The sequence below is a fragment of the Rhinatrema bivittatum genome, chromosome 14 (assembly GCF_901001135.1).
Source record: "Rhinatrema bivittatum chromosome 14, aRhiBiv1.1, whole genome shotgun sequence".
Lineage (NCBI taxonomy): Eukaryota > Metazoa > Chordata > Amphibia > Gymnophiona > Rhinatrematidae > Rhinatrema > Rhinatrema bivittatum.
Window position 1 is genome coordinate 77,495,771 of NC_042628.1, and position 14,177 is coordinate 77,509,947.

Genomic DNA, 14,177 nt, shown 5'->3' on the forward strand with positions numbered 1-14,177 from the left:
CGGTACTATGAAGTTTTTTTCACATGCCTGGTTTCACAAAATAGCATATTAATGAGTTGCTTTGCTATGAATTTGCATTACAGGAGCTCATTAAGTTGGCATTTGTGTGCAATTGCAGGAGTTTTGTACTATTTTTCACATGAAAACCCTTTTTGCAAAAACTTTTTTGAAGCTTAATACATCAGTCTGTGAGGAATTGTAATGTCAGATATATTCAGTTAAACAAAATTTCCCATTTTCTTTTCCAAACCAGTCACATCAATAGAATCATTTCCGGAGCCTCCAAGTGGAGTGAATACAGGTGAGGTGTTCATATGCAAGTATTGGTCTTTTGTTTGCTTTGCTACTTTCAACCTTAGAACATGGTCCTTACAATCCTATTCAGCTGGATAATTCACGTTGGGAATGATTTGCATGAAGTGTGGTTGATCTTCAAGTTTCACCCAAGGGTAAAGGCTAAACCTCAAGTTTCATTTCCTTGCTCTGTTAAAGAAAATGTTTCACTGTAAGAAATAAGTATAAACCCCCCCCCCCCCCCCGCTTATTTCCTTTTTTGTTATCTGTAAACCGATGTGATATCTTTGATCTAATGTCGGTATATAAAAATGTATCAATAAATCTTCTATGTTTGCCAAATAGTGGGGTGATTACCCAAAATCAAATGAAATCTCAAAACTTTATTCCTGAAGAATCTTAGCGCTTATCTTATTTCCTTGTTCTTACAAAGAGACTTTTTTTAAATACAGTAAGAGTGGCACAACATTGCTTACTGCAAATGAGCTCCAATTTTGAAGTTTGTAACAATGGTAATCCTACAAAAATGAGAGAAAAGTATCTGGCGTTTTGTGAGGTTACCTTATTATACTGACTAAAGATTCTTTATTAAGCTCTTTGGATGCAAATCATATGCATGCTTGAGATATTAATAAACTGAGGGGAAATTGGTTCTTACCTGCTAACTTTTGTTCCTGTAGTTCCACGGATCAGTCCAGACTCCTGGCTTTATGCAGCCCTGCCAGCAGATGGAGACAGAGAAAGTTTCACTGACACTGCTTCATAATGGCTGGTACCATCTGCAGTTCCTCAGAAGTGACCCATATCCAAGCGTAAAACAATTGCAAAACTTGTAAAACCTTGAAAAACTCCTTCCAAGAGTCTATATTCTATAATCTTAAAAGTTTGTACCAAAACTTCCATAGATCAGGTGGGTTCTGGACTGATCCGTGGTACTACAGGAATGAAAATTAGCAAGTAAGAACCAATTTTCCTTTCCCTGTATGTATTCGGATCAGTCCAGACTCCTGGGATGTACTAAAGCTACCTACTTTGGAGAGTCCCACTCGCAAGACACTCTCACCAAAAGACAGAGATTCCAGATCCCCTACATCTAGATGGTAGTGCCTTGCAAAAGTATGCAGCGACTTCCAAGTTGCTGCCCTAGAAATTTCCTGTGGTGAAATCAACTGGGCCTCCGGCCATGAGGCCACCTGAGAATGTGTAGAGTGAACCCTCAAACCTTCAGGCATATGATGGCCTTTGAGAATGTATGCCGACCCAATAGTCTCCTTAAACCACCTCACAATGGTAGCTTTGGAAGCCTAGGTACCTTTTTTCGAAACACTCCATAAAATGAACAGATGATCAGACGTCATAAAATCATTCGTTACCTTGAGATACCTCAGCAAAGTTCTATGGATGTCTAACAGCCTAAGCTCCTGCGCATGAGGTGCAGAAGCATCCAATTCTGGGAAAGCCAGAAGCTTTCCCAGAATTGGATGCTTCTGAAAAGTCGATACCACCTTTGGAAGAAATGATGGGAACTGTTCTCATGGACACTCCTGAGTTCATGATCTGAAGGAATGAATCGCAGCAAGATAAAGCTTGCAAGTCAGAGATTCTCCTCACAGAACAAATGGCTACCAGGAAAATAACCTTTAAGGTCAAATCCTTAAGAGTCACTCTGCGGAGAGGTTCAAATGGTTGCTCACACAAACCTCAGAAAGGAGATTAAATTTCCAGGATAGACAAACTCTCCTCACCTTGGGCACATATTCTTAATCCCGCGAAGAAATCTCACCAGATCGCGATGAGAGGACAACATGTAACCCTCAAGTCTACCATGTCAACAAGCCAGAGTGCTACTTGTACTCTGAGGCAGTTGAAAGGTAGGCATTGATCAAACCTTCTGGAAAGAAAGAAAAAAATCTGAGATACCAAAGAGCATAAGGCCTGTCACCGATAGTTATACACCATGCTTCAAAGACCTTTCAGATTCTGACATACGACAATGAAGTAGACGCCCATCTAGCTTGCAGAAGAGTAGTAATGACTGCCTCTGGGTACCCTCATGGTCTCAAATGCCGCCTCTCAAAAGCTAGGCCGCTAGACAAAAGCGATCTGCCTGGTTTGAAAATATGGTGCCCTGCCGAAGAAGACGACTGAAGTGTACCGGATCGTCCACTGCCATGTTGATTAGATCCGGAAACCACGACCGAAGAGACCACTCAGAGGTGACCAACAACACCTCTCCCGGGTGTCTCTGTATCCGAAGCAACACCTTGCCTATCAGGGGCCAAGGGGGAAATATATAAAGTAGAACCCCCGAGGCCAGGGTATTATCAGAGATTCGACTCCTTCGTCCCGTATTCCCAGCTTCGACTAAAAAAGTGACATGTCTTTGCATTGAGACATGTCGCCATTGAAGCCACATGGGGAGTCGGGACTGCCCCACCTCTCTCAGATGAGCTGCATCACTGACTCAGACAACTCTCACTCCCCTAGATCTAGAGTTCTGTGACATAGGAAATCTGCTTGGACATTTTCAACCCCTGTGATATGAGACGCCTCTATGTGAATCAAGTGCTGTTCCACCCAAAGAATTATATCCTGACCCTCCTGGGCCGCCACACGACTCTTGGTTCTTCTCTGCCAACTGATTTATGCTACAGTCATTGCATTGTCCAATAAGACCCTCACCTGTCGGCCTTGAACCAAAGGTAGAAAAACAAGCAATGCTAACCGTGCTGCTCTGGTCTCTCTGCGATTGGTAGACCAAGAACTTTCTTCCACCGACCAAATGCCCTGGAACGACTGTCGTTGGCATACTGCCCCCCCCTCCGCCATGCAGAATGACTGGCATTGGTAGTAAGAATTATCCATTCCGGGACCTCCAGATTGACCCATGTACTAGGGTGGACATCTGTAGCTACCAAGCCACACTACCACGCTTAACCAGGACCTAGAAGGGATATGAAACTCTTCCAACAACGGATTCCACTGTGCCAACAGAGCTCTCTGTAACGGTCTCATATGCGAAAAAGCCCACGGCACCAACTCCATCGTTGAGGCCATCGAGGAGAGAACCTGCAAAAAATCACCAAGCTCTGGGAACCTGCAAAGCCAACTGACACCGGGTTTGCATCTGTAATTTGCAAGCTCTCTCCTCTGAGAGGAACACCTTGCCTTTCAGCATGTTGAACCAAGCCCCCAAATAGTCTAGGGTCTGAGACGGGATCAGCTGGCTCTTAGCCAAAGTCACCGCCCAGCCTAGAGATTTTAGGGTGGTAATTACCTTCTGTACCGCCGCACAACAAGCGAATTATGACTTTGCGCTGATGAGCCAATCGTATAGATAAGGGTGCACCAAGACACCTTCGTGTCATGATGCCATCTCCACCACCACCATGACCTTTGTGAATTTGTGGGGTACTGTAGCCAGCCCAAATGGGAGAGCCTGAAACTGGAAATGCTGACCCAGTACCATGAACCTCAGGAAATGCCGGTGATCCGAATTAATAGGGATATGTAGGTAGGCCTCCGTCAGATTCAAAGAAGCCAGAAACTCGTCTTTGCACACTACTGCGATTACAGACCACAAAGTTTCCATCTGAAACTCATTTTAAATCCAGAATGGGGAGAAAAGAGACTGCTTTCTTTGGAACTACAAGTAGATGGAATACCGACCTTTCCCTTGTTCGCTCTGTGGAACTGGAAACATTGCTCCTAACGCCTGTAACCTGCCTAATGTTCCCCGGACCGCCTGACGCTTTTCCAGTGACCCGCAGGGGGAATCTACAAACAAGTTGCAAATGGGCTGAGCAAATTCTAATGTGTAACAGTCTCTTATTACGCTGAGGGCCTACTGATCCTGAGTGATCTTGGTCCACTCCCTGTAAAATCGCGCTAGATGACCCCCTATAAAAGGAATGGTAGAGTGGACTGGCCTCGCCTCATTGTGAGGATTGCCTCAAGTGGCCCCACTATTGAAGGAAGCTTGAAAGGACTGCCCCCAGGACTGACCTCGAGAAGAGACCTGCTTTTGCACAGGTGGGGCTCCTCTCGCCTGATGCAACCAAATATCCCGAAAGTGCAACAGAGATTGAAAAGGCCGCATGCCCATAGGCTTATCCTCCAGCAACTTATGTACCTTATTCTCACCCAGGTCTTTCTTCACGTGCTCCAGATCCTCACCAAACAGAGATCCTGAATGTGACTTAGACGAGACATCCATGAACCAGTTGCGTAACCACAATAACCACCCGGCTGATACCATGGAACCCATGATACGAGAGGAAGTTCTGACCAAGTCAAAAAAAGGCGTCTGCCATGTAAGCAACCGACGCCTCCAAGCGCTCTGCTTTATCTCCTTTGACACTCAAATTTGCCTGCCTGTCCTGAAGCTGTTTAACCCAGCGCAGGCAAGCCCTTTGCATGAAACCTTAGCAGATAGCCGTCTGCAGACTCAGGGCTGATACCTCAAAAATCCTTTTGAGGAAAATTTCCAACTTCTGATCTTGAACATCCTTCAATACCACGGAACCCAGGGAGGAAGACAGGGAGGAAGTTAGGGAGGAAGACTCAGAACTAATGTCAGGAAGTATTTCTTCAAGGAGAGGGTGGTGGATGCCTGGAATGCCTTTCCAGAGGAAGTGGTGAAGACCAAAACTGTGAAGGATTTCAAAGGGGCATGGGATAAACACTGTGGATCCATAGTCTAGAGGATGTTAATGAAGAGAAGAGGCATGGGGGTGGCTTGCGGGATTGACGACTACTACCTGGAGATTAATATCCTTAATTCAATAAACATACACACGGTTAATGCGACTCCAACATTGCTCTATGCTTCAACGGCAAGAAGAAATGTTGGGAAAAAAGGATTTGCATCCACAAAAAAGCAGGGAAGTAGCTTGCTTTTTACAGTGGTTACTACCCCAAACCAAATTAGCCTGATACTTCACTTTCAATGTAAATCCAGTATAGCTCTCTGCTTCAACGGCAGGGGGAATGAAGGAAAGAGGATTTATATTCAGACAACCAACAAGGACTGAATTACATAGTCTAGGTAAACAAATAAGCATGGGTGTTGATTGCTTGTTACGGCGGTTACTACTCCGAATCAATTAAGCCTAATACTTCACTTGGAAAACATATGCAACGCAGCTCACTGCTTCAACAGCAGGGGAGAATGAAGAAAAGAAGATTTATATTCAGACAACCAACAAGGACTGAATTGCACAGGCTGAGTAAACAAGCGTGGGAGTAACTTGCTTATTACAGTGGTTACTACCCCTAACCAATTAGCTAGATACTTAACTTAGATGCAGCTCTAGCACTGCTATCTACATCGATGGCGGGGGTGGAAGGGAAATAAAACCAAAAGGTTACTTATAAGGGCCAAGAGTAACAGATAAGTATGAAAAAAATAAGTGTGAAAGCTTGCTGGGCAGACTGGATGGGCTGTTTGGTCTTCTTCTGCCGTCATTTCTACGTTTCTATGTAACCCACAACAGGGATAGTTGTCTTCTTTGTGACCACTGAAACCAGTGTCCAGCTTTGTAAGGGAAAATAGATCCAATGTCTGTTCCAGCAAGGGATAAAGCTTAGCCATCGCACTTCCCACTCTCAAGCCAGAGTCGGGTACTCCCCATTCTCGATCCACCATCTTTTTCACTGACTTATAGCCTGAAGCCCATCCAAAACCGGATCCACACTTTCTATATCTGAGTATTCCTTGTAGGACTATCAGCCCAAATTCTTCCAAAACCTGAGGAATCCAAGCGTCTCACTCCTCCTTCCAGAACAAGCAGTGCACTTTAGAGTCGTTAGCCTCCAAGATAGGAATATGATCTAGATCATCTCCTTGAGAGACACCAACGTCATTTGGATCAAAACCCTGATCCTGCGAGAAGAAGGCCTCCTGCGTCCGGGGGTTGCCCTGAGACCCAACTGAGTCATCCGAGCCTGCATCAGCAAACCAAGGACACTAAGAGCACTGTCCCATGGAGGGTTCCAACATGGGGACTGATCATGCCTCGGACTGCCTCTCTGACCCCCTAGAGCAGGGGTCGGGAACCCATGGCTCGCGAGCCAGATATGGCTCTTTTGAGGGCTGCATCTGGCTCGCAGACACGTGTCGCCATACTTCGCGGTTCCCCGCTGACCCAGCTGCTCCCCGGTCCTCCGCCGCCCGGGCTTAAAATGCTGTCAGCCCGGGCGGAACGCGGCAGGACAGCTGGAGTCAGCGGCACCGGCGTGCTCTCTTCTCCTCCCCCCCCGCGGCCCGGAAGAGGAAGTGGTGAGCATCGGGTGCCTGCGCGGAAGAAGAGACCATGGTCTCTTCTTCCGCGCAGGCACCCGATGCTCACCACTTCCTCTTCCGGGCCGCGGGGGGGAGGAGAAGAGAGCACGCCGACTGGAGTCATCCGGGTGCCTGCGCGGGAGTCATCGGGTGTCAGCCGGGTGCCAGCGCTGGAGTCATCGGGTGCCTGCGCGGGTCTTCCCGCGCAGGCACCCGATGCTCTCCACTTCCTCTTCCGGGCCGCGGGAAGAAGAGAGCACGCCGGTGCTCTCTTCTTCCCGCGGCCCGGAAGAGGAAGTGGAGAGCATCGGGTGCCTGCGCGGGAAGAAGACTGCAGCGCGGCTCGGAGGAAAATGAAAATCTTCAACCGCGGCCGATGGGACTCCGCCTTCGCCTCCGCGAGGGCTGAAAATGAAGGAGGTTAGCGTTGGGAGGTGGCTGCTGCTGCCGCGAGTTCCCGGGGGGGGGGGGGAGAGAGAGAGAGTGAATGAGCGAGCAAGCATGTGTGTTTGAGATCCTGTGTGTGTGAGTGAGAGATTGCATGTATGTGAATGATTGAGAGCCTGTATATGTGAAAGAGAGTATGTCTGTGATTGAGATCCTGCCTGTGAGAGAGAGAGCATGAATGTAAGTTTACCATTGGGAACCTGTATGTGTAAGTTTGTAATTGAAAACCTGTTTGTTTGAAAGAGTATGTGTGTATGATTGAGATCCTTTGTGTGTGAGAGAGATCATGTGTATGTATGATTAAGAGCCTGTGTGTATAAGTAAGAGAGAGATCATGTGTGTCTGTGTCTGATTGACAGCTGGTTTAGGTGATGGAGCTTGTGAGTATGTGATTGAGAGCCTGTGTTTAAATGAGAGAGAGAGACCATGTGTGTCTGTGTGATTGAGAGCTGATTTAGGTGAGGGAGCATGTGAGTATGTGATTGAGAGCCTGTGTGTAAATGAGAGAAAGAGAGGACATGTTTGTAAGCATGTGAATGAGAGTCTGTGTGTGAGAGAAAAAGACAGCATGTATTTATGTGATTGAAAGCCTGTGTGTGTGTAAGCGTGAAAAGATAGACAGCATGTGTGTAAATGTGTAATTAAGAGCCTATATAAGTGAGAGAGAAAAAACATTTGTATATGTGAGTGACTGAGAGCATGTGTGTATAGGTGTGTCATTGAGAGCCAGTGTGAGAGAGAGCGCTGGTATGTGACTGAGAGAGGAGAAAGTTCCAAGCAAACCACCCCACCTCCTGCTAATTCAGAACAATCTCAGGACACCTGGATATCAAACGTTCCCAGGTATGCAGAGCAAAAAAATTTTTGTATCCTTATTATTTTTCATTACTGGATCTTTGTGTCTGCTATTTTGAAATATTTTGTTGGTATCTGGAAATGTTTTATATGAGTTTTTAATTATTGGATATTCCACTCATCAGCTGTTTCGAAATATGTTCTTTTTGTTAGTACAGTTTTACTGCTGATGATTTTATATTTCTTGATTTGTTTTATAAGGATGTGTGATGTTTCTTTTTTCCTTTGTTACACTGCATACAGAGACTCTGGCTTGTTGCAGTTTCCAATTCAGTTTTTGTCTGCATGCTTCTTGTTATGCGTTTTGGTCTCTTTATTCTATGTTAGGTGAGGGACAGCACGTGATTCAGGTGAGGTTTTCTGCTGGCGTGTAGTTTCTGTGTAGGACTCTATAGCAGCCTGACTTGGTCCGTTTTCCTAATAGGAGATGTATTGGTGTCTTAAGGCCTGGTGTAATATTTTCAGAGACTTATTGTACTTTAAAAATGTGATCTTACATAAAATGCACACATTTACTTGTATTTAGTTTTAAACATATTGTATGGCTCTCATGGAATTACATTTTAAAATATGTGGCGTTTATGGCTCTCTCAGCCAAAAAGGTTCCTGACCCCTGCCCTAGAGTATGAGACTGGCTACCCAAACCTGCCTGCTGAGGTAAATATGCCTCATGCAGTAGTAGAACAAAATCAACAGAGAAGGCCCAAGTAGCCTGTGAGAACTGTGAGGGTGCATTCTCCATGGATGCACACACTGGCAGATCTAAGTGCACTGCCTTATCTGCTCCCCTCCCGACCTTCTACCATGGTCAGGTGGGCTGGAGAAAGAGGCGGAGGGAAATCTCCCCCATCTTCCGTCTGAACAGATTGCACTGCCAGGGGAGCCAAAATCACCACCATTCCTGCATGGGAGGACATTGGAGGCCTGCCGCACAACGGCACTTCACAGAAACATTTGGGGAGAGCCCGCATGATGGTTCCTGCCTCTTGCAGTTGCCGGAGCCTCTGACGGACCCTCTTCCCCTGAAACGCAGGCTGCACATAAACTAAAGCGGTTGAGCCGCTTGGAATCCTGCACCACATGCGCCGCAAACAGAGATGCGAAACATGATGAAACCGCGGGAAAATCCCTCTGCTGAGCCCTGAACAAATGCGTAAACGGTAGCAAAAAATGGAGCCTGCACACCTACTACAAACAGGGACCGGAGGGAGAGAACCACCTGTGAGAGAGTCTTACCTTTTTTTTTTCTTTTTCCTTTTTTAAAACAACTTTACAAATCTGGTCAGCCTCACCTCTGCAGAAAACATAGAGCTGTCCAGCTCTGGTTCAGGAAAAGGCAAAAAGAAATAAGGAGAGACTGAAAACAGAAATTTAAAGAAAGAAAGGCAAGCTGATGAAAGAAAAAATTTACTAGCCACCCTGAGCCTATAGCCACCTAAGGAGCCTCATGAAGGGAGAGATCTGGATCACCGGATTTACACCCTATGGACTAAAGGAGCGAGCATACAAAAAGGCCACCGAACTCCAGCTTGTCCACCTCAACCAAACAGGGAAGGATCCACCAGGACCCAAACACCCCTGGGAGGAAAGGCTCACACCAAAAAAAGAAAAACATTTACAAACCTCAGAACTGCAGGTTTATGCATCAGCCACCATCTGCTGGAGACAGCGAAATACTGAGGAACTGCAGGTGGCACCAGAATTATGAAGCAATGTCAGTGAAATGTTCTGTCTCCATCTGCTGGCAGGGATGCATAAACTCAGGAGATTGGACTGATCCGGGTACTTACAGGGAATGGCACTGTATGACTATTGGAGGATCAGAAAGTGTTTGAGCATTCCTTTTCCCATGATCACCCTCAGTCATCTTCAGTCAGAACTGAGTTCTTTTCATTCATTTTCTGTTCAATTATTCTTGACATGTTAGGCGTTAAATGACTCCTTGGATCTGATATTTAGCGCCACTGAGCTAAATAAGTCCTGCAACCAGTCACAGAACCCTCCTACATGTTTCAGCTAATCTGGCCCAGTTTTGTAGTCCTATCGAGTTTTTCAATATTGTGGGCCCTCTCCAAGAACCAGGAAATCCACAAGTCTTCAGATTTGTAGATATGGGGCTCAAAAACTTTACTATGGATTCAAGACACAGATTATGTCTTAATCATGTTAACAGATCTGCTTTGCTTTCAGAAACATGGATGTATAATATTTTCCATGGGAAGCCTGAAGAGAAATCAAGTGAGTATTAAATCCTATTTATGGAAAGGGGATTGCATAAGAATAGGCCCCAATATTCAAATGCTACTTAGCTGGATAAGTCCTACTGTTCCTGCTAAGTGGTGGATGCTGAATATCAGATTATGTTCAGCTGCCACCACTTAACCGGACAAATTACTTATCTGGCTGGCTAAGTACTTACCCAGATAGTTGATGTAGAACAAATGGATCGGGATGGCGCTACTTATCCGATTAACTCAATGATAATGGCAGACCAGCTCACTGCACAGTTGGCTGAATTAAAAAAGAAAATGTTTAAGACCCGGAGATCCTGAGTGCTCTCCCAGAGACCCGGAGTTGGGACTCTAAACCCTGAGTCTCCAGGCCAAACCTGGAGAGTTCCCAAGTAAGAACATGAGAAATCGCCATGCTGGGTCAGACCAAGGGTCCATCAAGTCCAGCATATTCTGTTTCCAACAGAGGCCAAATCAGGCCACAAGAACCTGGCAATTACCCAAACACTAAGAAGATCCCATGCTACTGATGCAATTAATAGCAGTGGCTATTCCCTAAGTAAACTTGATTAATAGCCGTTAATGGGCTTCTCCTCCAAGTATGGTGACTTGGGTTCCTTTAGTTGATTCTTCTTGCTCTTTGCAGCTGGAGTAGAAGATGAAAGCTTCCACCGGCCTTGACCGTTTACCTTGGTTTTTATTTTAGAAAATTACCACTGCACAGGACTCTTCAGCATTGGGAATATAATGTGACCCAATCTTTATCTTTAATATGGCTTTCTATAGTTTGTGTTTTCTCCAAGAATCAGTACAGCCAAAATTTGAAAGTGGGCTAGAATCGTGCGTCTCCAGATTTTCAGGTGTCTAATTCAACATAGAATAATGAAACCAAATCTGTGTTTATGCTGCTAATCTATCTGTTTCACTTATAGCACCGTGGATATTGAGATTGTTCAGCATTTCAAAAGAAACCCTAATGAGTGAGTATTAAATAATATTTATGAATAATGTGGATATCCACTAAGAACTCCTCCAAAACTGTACTGTTGAAAGGTTCCTTTCTTGAGTTTGGTAACATTAAGTTTATGATCTGGGGTTGTCAGATTGTGATCATTTTGCTACACCAGCAAAAACAATATGGATAGTTTTGAAAATGTAAACATAAATGCATTGTTACCACGCCCCTCCCCCAATCTAAACCCAACTCAGGATCTCCCCTGTGAAAATGAAGCTAAAAGTAGAGGCATTGGAGAAAATTGGGAAGTTTTCAACTCGCCCTTCTACCTATAAGATTCATGGACGTTTGTTGCTGTGGGGAGGTTAACTCATCGTACGGAGAAGGCCCCTTAGGTGCTTAGCGACAGCTGATGGAGCTATGCAGGAAAGAGATGTCTGGAGCTTCACCCTTACCAACCCTTCTATTGTTTGCAGTATTTAGATGGAATGTCTGGGTGAAACAGGATGAAGTTCTAGAAGGTCTAGATGAACTGGACCTGATGAATTGGCAGAGGTATCAGACAACTGGTGTGCAAAATGGTACATGCACATAGTTAATATCTGTCTCCATATACCCTGAATTCCCACCAGTTCACCTGGACCTGCCACCAAAAAAGTACAGATAACGGTGATGCAATCTCACTTTTGCAAATCAGCAGATGTGACAGCATACCAACAAGTTCGGTAATATTGGCTCATATTCTGCTTACAAAATAGCAACTGGTACGTGAGCTTCCAAACCCCACCACGTAATGCCCCTGATTCACCCTTTGCGACACTGCCAGTGCATGCATACCTTACAATTTTATAAAATACTACTTGTGTGCGTACAAGCTACTTATATGTGTAACTTCAAATGTTATGCATGTACACGTCAAGTATGTTTAAGTAAAATTATCCACTTTCCTTTCAGAACCAGGTGCACATATTCAGTTCCCAACAAGTATGGAAATAGGTGAGATTCGATTACAATTCTAGAAATGTGGACTGGCTGGAGGAAGTATTTCCTACTCACAGACGGCTCAAAGCTGAATTTTCAAAGTGGCTTAAGTCAGCTGTGAAAATTTGTGGGTTTGCCTGGAATGTGCATGAACATATATGTACAAAGTTCCATCTGCTCCTGAGCATACAGATTTACACACCCCAGCTCCACTCCCAGAACACCAGCTCCTACTACAGGTGAAAATACACGCAAAATCAGGTTTCACATGTACTTTTAAGTGCAGAAACCTCAGGTTTATTAGGAAATTGTGATGTATAAGTATTAAACAGTTTTCTGTGCATAAAAGTGCTTGGATAATCAGCCCCAAAAGATTCCTCTTACACAAATTTATTTTACAGACTCCTAAAGAACTCTAAAGAAATTCTCGTATTTTATTGTTTTTATAAATAGATTTCATTTGTAATTTATTTTGATTAATTGAATAAAAATTAGCCTATTCCTAAAGTGTCGCTGTACTATTAAGAAAAGAAATTAAGAAAATTGGTATGTCTGTGCTAAATATTCATTCTTGATTAATATACGGAGAAAGACTGTGCTTCTGCTCCTCATGCTCATGCTGTGAAGGTAAAGCATCAGCTTTCCCTCTTTTGTTATTAAATGAATGTCATTATATTTAGAAGAGGAATGGCTAGCTTTCTACCTATTTGAAAGCGTATCAGTTGGAGTATCGCTTTGGCAGAAGTGCTCATAGAAACCTCTGGACATAGCTGACCTCATTGTTCTTAGTTTTCTGATTAATCACTCTTGACTACATTGTACAGAAGTGACTTACTGAAGTTCACACATTGATTGGCTTTTTTCCTTAATTCCTAAGTCCAGTTACAGGTCTCTGCACCACGTTCGTATATTATAGCCCAGTCTTTATCCGTATGGGGTTTTCCATGCTCCATGAGTCCTCCAGAGCAGGTTAAATGTAAAAGGTTTGAAATCTGCTGGGGAGTCTGTTCCAGATATGCAGATGGGGCGTGAACTTCTTTTACAAGAAAATAAGACTAAAATATGTTAATCTGCTTTACTTTCAGCATCATGGATAATTAAAAATAGCCACATCCCAGCTGAAATGCTACCAAGTGAGTACTTAATCATGTTTGTGGGAAATGGGAACATCCACAAAAGGGGACATTTTGAGTTTGGGATACATGCCATTTAGCCGGTTAGAACTTGTGTGGCTAAGCAGGAATATATATATATATATATTCTGTGACACTACTGTGCTGCTGAGGATACCTTGTAAATTATATCTGGTCAAGTTTCTTAAATGGCCAGCTTTGAATATTGACCTCTTCATGTATACCTCATAGCTGAGACATAAGAACATCAGATATGGGTCAGACCAAGAGTCCATCAAGTCCAGTATCCTGTGGCCAACAGTGGTCAACCAAGTCACAAGTACCTGGCAAGTACCCAAACATTAAGGGGTAGATTTTAAGACCTGTGTGCGGAAGTTATCCAAACCTTTTTTAAACCCAGTTACACTAACAGCCATAACCAGTTCCTCTGGCAATGAATTTCAGAGCTTAATTATGCATTGAGTGAAAATGACTTTTTCTGATTTGTTTTAAATGGGCTACTTGCTAACTTCATGGACTGCCCCCTATTCCTTGTGTTACCTGAAAGACTAAATAACCAATTCACATTTACCCATTCAAGTCTTTTCATTATTCTGTAGACCTGTATCATATCTCCCTTCAGCCGTCTCTTCTCCAAGCTGTCCTTGTTGCGTTCATGGACCCTTGGACCGGTCAGGACAGTGGGTGGTATGCTATGGAAGGCCACAGCAAGCGTCCCAACCGGGAGGTGGCTCGGAAGAGACTCAGAGGAGGCTTCACCACTGGAAGTCCGAGGTCCCCCCAGGAGGATCCTGTAGGGATCCGGACCTCTTGGACTTACGTGGAGTTGTATGCGACCAAGGACCCAGGCCGCGGCTGAAGAGAGATGGACGAGGACTGAACCCAGGTAGATGAAGAGTCTTCACCCTTGGAAGCCTGCGGCTCCCCCGGGAGGAGCCCGTGAGAGCTCGAGCTGCTGGGATGTAGAAGAATCCTCTGGGCCAGCAAACAGTGGATAT

General features: G+C 44.6%; 1 protein-coding gene across 1 annotated transcript in view; it reads left to right on the forward strand.

The window, feature by feature from the left end:
• The window catches only part of LOC115075937 (IgGFc-binding protein-like), a 400,171-nt gene that overhangs the window by 207,381 nt on the left and 178,613 nt on the right, over positions 1 to 14,177 (forward strand). Inside the window, exons 31-35 of the mRNA XM_029576916.1 lie at positions 254 to 301; positions 10,070 to 10,117; positions 11,043 to 11,090; positions 12,020 to 12,061; positions 13,132 to 13,179. Coding sequence (XP_029432776.1) covers positions 254 to 301; positions 10,070 to 10,117; positions 11,043 to 11,090; positions 12,020 to 12,061; positions 13,132 to 13,179 — 234 coding nt within the window. The remainder of the gene's footprint in view (positions 1 to 253; positions 302 to 10,069; positions 10,118 to 11,042; positions 11,091 to 12,019; positions 12,062 to 13,131; positions 13,180 to 14,177) is intronic.